Here is a 7,500-nt window from a genome sequence, read left to right on the forward strand (position 1 = left end):
ATCTAAAACAACTAAACATATACACATATCTAAAACAACTCAACACACACACACACATCACATGTACACACATAGATTCTGTGTTTCTTTTCTCCTCGTGTGTGAATCAGACTGACTGTATTCTATGAGATTGTGCGTAGACCAGGGTGCAGGATTGGACCAACACCCTTGGGCGTCAGACTGACTATATTCTATGTGGTTCTGTGTTCTGTGTGTGTGTGTGTGTGTGTGTGTGTGTGTGTGTGTTCTGTGTGTGTGTGTGTGTGTGTGTGTGTAAACCAGGGTGCAGGATTGGGCCAACACACTTGGGCGTCAGCTCGTCGCCTTGACAGCCAGATACTCCGGAGCCCTCCTCCTGCAGAAGGTAAGCACCACACACACACACACATCTACAGTACACTACACCACACACACACACATTTACAGTGCACTACACCACACACACACACATCTACAGTACACTACACCACACACACACACACATCTACAGTACACTACACCACACAAACACACATCTACAGTACACTACACCACACACACACACATCTACAGTACACTACACCACACACACACACATCTACAGTACACTACACCACACACACACACACACATCTACAGTACACTACACCACACACACACACACATTTACTGTGCACTACACCACACACACACACACATCTACAGTACACTACACCACACACACACACATTTACAGTGCACTACACCACACACACACACATCTACAGTGCACTACACCACACACACACACACATCTACAGTACACTACACCACACACACACACATCTACAGTACACTACACCACACACACACACACATCTACAGTACACTACACCACACACACACACACATCTGCACCACACGTAAGGTAAGGTAAGCCACGCCCTAATGTCTGAGTTCAGAGGTCATCTCACTGGTAGCAATTAAAGGCGCAGTGAGCGATGTTGGGTGACGTCACTTCTGTTGATGTTCAAACAAAACAATGAGCTAGTTCGCCCCTCCCTCCCCCTCTTGCCCGTCCAACTGAAACTCTCCTGAATGCACATCTCGTTGGTGATTGGCTGGAACAGTTTGTTATGTTTTTATGGTCCAGGCTGGACCCAGTTGTTTTTGTTGCCGTTTTTGGAGCCTGGGCTGTCCACAGAGACTGCGTTTCTTTACAGTGTAAAAATGTTTTAGCTCAGAAACCACGTAACATTGCTTAGAGCACTTTTAATAAAACAATAATAATAATAATAATAATAATAATAATAATAATAACATTAATAGTAATAATAATACTAATGTCACACTAAACACAGGGGTTAGGTACATAAATACCCTGCCTGGGCCAGATGTTTTAGTGGACGTGTGTATGTGTGTGTGTGTTTGTACTCCTCGTGCTATCCAGCACACAGCACAGTCCCCATGGTTGGACCCTAAATCAATCAGGATGTGTATATCCATGGGCTAGGCAGTGTGTGTGTGTGTGTGTGTGTGTATTAAACAATCCACATACTCATCATATATATGTGTGTGTGTGTGTGTGTGTGATCTAGTGTACTAATTGTGTGAATAAGCCCACAGGGAAACAGAGGGATTAAATTCTGTGCATTCAGACATCATGATGGAGTGGGAGAGAAACTGGGGGGAGGGGACTGTGTGTGTGTTGGTGGGGGTGTGTGGGGTGTGTCTGTGTGTGTGGGGGTGTGTGTGTGGGGGGGGGGGTGGGTGTGTGTTGGGGGGGTGTGTGGGGTGTGTCTGTGTGTGTGGGGGTGTGTGTGTGTGTGGGGTGGGGGTGGGGGGGTGTGTGTGTGTATGTGTGTGTGTGTGTGTGTGTGTGTGTGTGTGGGGTGTGTGTGTGGGGTGTGTGTGTGTGTGTGGGGGGTGTGTGCGTGTGTGGGGGGAGGGGGTGTGGGTGTGGGGGGGGTTGTGTGTGTGTGTGGGTGTGTTACACTTGTAGAGTGACTAAATCCTTCTCCTGTCGTGTTATTCTGCTCCATTGACTACCCTGTCAGCGCCGTGTGTGTGTGTGTGTGTGTATTTGGAACGAGAGGTACACTAGTTAGTGCAATTAGTTGAAGGAGAGAGATGCCGCACACTCCGAGTGCGCTAATTACTTTATTGAAGTGATAACGTTAGCCTTTAGCTGTTAGCCGTTCGCCATTCCTCCAGAGGACATCACAGTTACAGTGTAACCTTCTGCAGTGAAGTTCCCATTCACCCTCACTCTCTCCATCACTCTCTCTCTCTCTCCATCACTCACTCTTTCTCTCATTCTCTCTCTCCATTGCTCTATCTCTCTATCCTCTCTCTCTCATTCTCTCTCTCCATTGCTCTCTTTCTCTCATTCTCTCTCTCTCTCTTTTTCTCTCTCTCATTCTCTCTCATTCTTTATCTCTTATTCTCTTACTTAGAACCTTCAATTGTTGCGGAATGGAATCTTATGTTAGAATGTTCCAAAACCTGTACCTTTAATTAAGCAATAAGCCCCGAGAGGCCGTAGGTTACGCTGATTCTACAACAGCTAAGGGCCGTTGTTAGGCACGACGCGAGTGGCTTATTGCTTTTCTAAAACTGTTGCTATAAATACCTGGCAATGTTTCATAAAGTAAAGGCAAAGCAACGAAAAATGTAACGATTTATTCATAGATAATCATTCATCATTATGATATTTATCATTCTTCCTCTATCTGAATGGTTGCCAAGCAACATCGAGACGCAGCTACTTTAACTTCTGTATCAAGTTGTTGTAGCGCAGTAATATAGAACAGAATGCGGTCAAGGTGTATGTTTGTGCTGGATTTTACAACGGCATCAAACGTGATTCAGCCAATCACAATCAAGGACCAGAACTATCAGTTTTAGAAGGGTTAACTACCTACAGAGCTGCCTGTCATAAAAACATTTATCTACGGAGCTCCCTGTCATGAAGTCATTTACTATACTATACTCCTACGGAGCTGTATAGCCGAGATTCCCGTTAAGGAGTTTATTGCATATGAATTAACGATTGGGGGAACTGTCATAAAGGTTTATTGCATGTTGCTTAATGAATAAGGGAACTGTCATAAAGGTTTATGGCATGTGTGTGTGTGTGTGTGTGTGTGTGTGTGTGTGTGTGTGTGTGTGCGTGTGTGTGTGTGTGTGTGTGTTGCATAGCTCACACCCTGTGTGTGCCCAGGTGGCACATGCTTGTTTAGAAGGTTATTTTATGATCTGTTTGTTCAGTCTGTTGACGGTTGACGTGGGCTCTTTGTCAAACAATACCCATCAAAACAGCATTTGTGTTTTTATCATCCATTTCAATCTGATTGCAAAAGACATTAGTTGGGCTTAAATCAGGGCCGGAAATTCTCAATCAATCATTTATCAGCCTGATATTTGTGTGTGTGTATGTGCGTGTGTGTGTGTGCACGCGCAAGCCGTCTAAAAACAGGTAGTCTGTGAGTTCTTCCTAGACGTTTGAGGATGAGAGGGAGGTTGATCTCATTAACTTCAGGACTCCCTAAAGCTCGCAGTGCCGCACCTAGAGTCTGGGATTATCCTCGAGGAAATCCACCACCCGGCGACCTCCTAACAATGGAATTAATAATACACAAAGACTCACACACACACACACACAGAAAAATACACACATCTATACACACGCAGACACACACACACACACACTCATACACACACAGACAAGCTGACCTCGGAACAGTAGAATTATTAATACCTGCTGGTTCTGACAGCGGGTGCCTCAGGAGACTGTCCCTCTCATATTAATGCCAGCAGGCCTCTAAGGCTAACCGCTAGCTCCTCTCATATTAATGCCAGCAGGCCGCTAAGGCTAACCGCTAGCTCCTCTCATATTAATGCCAGCAGGCCGCTAAGGCTAACCGCTAGCTCCTCTCATATTAATGCCAGCAGGCCGCTAAGGCTAACCGCTAGCTCCTCTCATATTATTGCCAGCAGGCCGCTAAGGCTAACCGCTAGCTCCTCTCATATTATTGCCAGCAGGCCGCTAAGGCTAACCGCTAGCTCCTCTCATATTAGCTCCTCTCATATTAATGCCAGCAGGCCTCTAAGGCTAACCGCTAGCTCCTCTCATATTAGCTCCTCTCATATTAATGCCAGCAGGCCTCTAAGGCTAACCGCTAGCTCCTCTCATATTAATGCCAGCAGGCCGCTAAGGCTAACCGCTAGCTCCTCTCATATTAATGCCAGCAAGGCTGACCGCTAGCTCCTCTCATATTAATGCCAGCAGGCCGCTAAGGCTAACCGCTAGCTCCTCTCATATTAATGCCAGCAGGCCGCTAAGGCTAACCGCTAGCTCCTCTCATATTATTGCCAGCAGGCCGCTAAGGCTAACCGCTAGCTCCTCTCATATTATTGCCAGCAGGCCGCTAAGGCTAACCGCTAGCTCCTCTCATATTAGCTCCTCTCATATTAATGCCAGCAGGCCGCTAAGGCTAACCGCTAGCTCCTCTCATATTAATGCCAGCAGGCCTCTAAGGCTAACCGCTAGCTCCTCTCATATTAATGCCAGCAGGCCGCTAAGGCTAACCGCTAGCTCCTCTCATATTAATGCCAGCAAGGCTGACCGCTAGCTCCTCTCATATTAATGCCAGCAGGCCGCTAAGGCTAACCGCTAGCTCCTCTCATATTAATGCCAGCAGGCCGCTAAGGCTAACCGCTAGCTCCTCTCATATTATTGCCAGCAGGCCGCTAAGGCTAACCGCTAGCTCCTCTCATATTATTGCCAGCAGGCCGCTAAGGCTAACCGCTAGCTCCTCTCATATTAGCTCCTCTCATATTAATGCCAGCAGGCCGCTAAGGCTAACCGCTAGCTCCTCTCATATTAGCTCCTCTCATATTAATGCCAGCAGGCCGCTAAGGCTAACCGCTAGCTCCTCTCATATTAATGCCAGCAGGCCACTAAGGCTAACCGCTAGCTCCTCTCATACTAATGCCAGTAGGCCGCTAAGGCTAACCGCTAGCTCCTCTCATACTAATGCCAGTAGGCCGCTAAGGCTAACCGCTAGCTCCCCTCATATTAATGCCAGCAGGCTGCTAAGGCTAACCGCTAGCTCCTCTCATACTAATGTGCATAGATTAGAAAGCTAGAAAGCTAGATACCGCATTGTCCATCGAGTTCTATTAGGTGGCATATGAGAAAGCGGCCACCATATTGCTGCAGGCAAACACCTTACTGTCTATGGGCAACACTTGGGGGCAATCAGAGACACTGTCTGATTTCCAGTCAGAGTCACATGTTCCTCCATTGGCCTCCATTGATTGTTGCCCTCACCAAGATGGTGGCGCTATTTACGTACGTTCTGGAGCCCAATGTGGTATCTCGTTTTCTAATATCTATGATAATGCCAGCAGGCCACTAAGGCTATCCGCTAACTTCTCTTACACTAATGCCAGAAGCTTTTACTTCTCAAGTTAAAAACAACCAACAACAACCAACTCAGTCCACATTCTTAGCCACTGATCACCTCTGTTCACTGGTCCCTGGTGTGGTTATGTCTGTGTTTCTCTTTTCTCTCTTGAGTTGTAGTTCCTCTCTCAGGTTTTTACATTACATTACATTACATTACATTACATTTAGCAGACACTTCTTGACCAAAGTGACTTACTTACACATGCTTTCATTCACAGTACGCTGATCTGATTGTTTCTTGTGGCTGTGTTTGCAATCAGTGTGTGTTTGCTGGTGTGAATACTGAGCTGCCTCAGAGGAAAGCAACTGGGTGAAGCCCCCTGCTAGACAAACGCATGGAGATGCTAATGAACCCAAACCCAGTTGAATTCCTGTGCCCTATCCTTCCCCTCTGGGTAGATGCAAATCAACTTGTCTCTCTCTTTTCCCTCCCTTTCTCTCTCTCTATCTCTCTCTCTCTCCCTCCCTTTCTCCGTCTGGTCCTTTCTTCCTCTCACCACTGTGTGTATCCCCCTCTCTCTCTGTTAGCCTACTCTGGCTTTAGCTTCATAGCTATAGTTAGTATAGTGTTCTAGAGGCATTCATATAATAACAAAGGCTGGCATAATCCGGTGCCTGTGTGTGTGTGTGTGTGTGTGTGTGTGTGTGTGACTGTTGTGTTGCCTTCTCCGACTGTGGCGTCCGTGCTACTCCCGGGCTTTGTGTGTGAAAGTGGATTATCCTGGGCCGACCTTGCAGCTTACACTCTTCCTGGAGCAGGCCTCTACATTTGGACACACACACACACACACACACACACACTTACACTCTTCCTGAAGCATGCCTCTACATTTGGACACACACACACACACACTCCACCGGAAGCATGCCTTTTTGGCCCATAAAGAGATGCATTTGGGTGACAGACAGATAGACGGTCAACCCTCACTGCTGTGTGTATACATCTGTGTTTGTGTGTGTGTGTGTGTGTGTGTGTGTGTCAAGCCTTTCTAGACATTTGTAAAAGGATTACAACTGTGCTCCAAGGACCATTTCTATGTTTTTTACACACACACACACACACACACACACACACACACACACAAAGAGAGAGAGAGAGAGAGAGAGAGAGAGTGAATAATTGCAGGAAAATGGCTTTTCATTGTCATTGAAAATTGTTGTTGTCATTGCTTAGACAATCAGTAGCACGACTACTGAACTCTAGTGATGCTGGACTGAAGCTCTACATTACTACTCAATTCAAATATACTCCTCCTGTGAAGCCCCACAATACTACTCTATTATAATATACTCCTACTGTGAAGCCCCACAATACTACTCCATTCTAATACTCTTACTGTGTTGTACTACTCCACTTAAGGTTTTATTTTAAGGTCGACTGAAGCTTGACGTGACTAATGTACTGTATTTTAGGGGGAGTACAGTAAGATTAGTTTGGGCTACTGTGAAAGTGTGTGTATGTGTTTGTATACATCTGTGTGTGTGTGTGTGGCTATTATGTGCATGGGTATTAGGATGTAGAGCGTGTGTGTAGATGTAGAGCGTGTGTGTGGCCATTCTCCTGTGTGCGTGTTTATCAGTGCATGTTAGCTCAGGATTAAGTTGGCACCTTAAGGTCACCCACACACACACACACCCAGGTGATAATGCCCGGCGCTTCACACTGTGCAAATCAAAACAATTTGCTTCCCCATTATCAGGCTGATCTGTGCTGTGCTAAATTCTGCTTCAGTGTTAACGATGTCCAGATCAAGAGAGGGAGGCTCAAGCATAGTGTCCAGGGTTGCCTTAGGTCAGTGTTAGCATGAGGAGTTACTGTAGCCGTCTTTTGCTCAGTGGAATATTTAGGCTAAGCTAACACGTAGGCTAAACAAAGCATCCTGCACAACGTCGTAGACTATTCCGTGTGGTGTTTTAGTTAGTTAGTTAGTTTTAGTGGTGTAATACTTTTCACAGGCAGCCTGAGGACCTGGATCTAACTATGAGAAAACACTAACTAATCTGGAAAATAACAAGAAACAACTAGAAAACAGTACTCTAATATAAAACAATGTGGCAGCTCATATAGC

General features: G+C 46.0%; 1 protein-coding gene across 2 annotated transcripts in view; it reads left to right on the plus strand.

Moving 5' to 3' along the window:
* Positions 1-7,500, plus strand: part of cacna2d4a (calcium channel, voltage-dependent, alpha 2/delta subunit 4a) — a 108,673-nt gene that overhangs the window by 12,960 nt on the left and 88,213 nt on the right. For both annotated transcript variants that reach the window (XR_006026485.1, XM_042079128.1), the window contains one exon: positions 283-364. Coding sequence is in view for 1 of the 2 variants with exons in the window: in XM_042079128.1 (XP_041935062.1) it covers positions 283-364 (82 nt within the window). In the remaining variant the exon portion in view is untranslated. The remainder of the gene's footprint in view (positions 1-282; positions 365-7,500) is intronic.

Source organism: Alosa sapidissima, chromosome 22 (genome assembly GCF_018492685.1).
Source record: "Alosa sapidissima isolate fAloSap1 chromosome 22, fAloSap1.pri, whole genome shotgun sequence".
In the NCBI taxonomy this organism is placed as follows: domain Eukaryota; kingdom Metazoa; phylum Chordata; class Actinopteri; order Clupeiformes; family Clupeidae; genus Alosa; species Alosa sapidissima.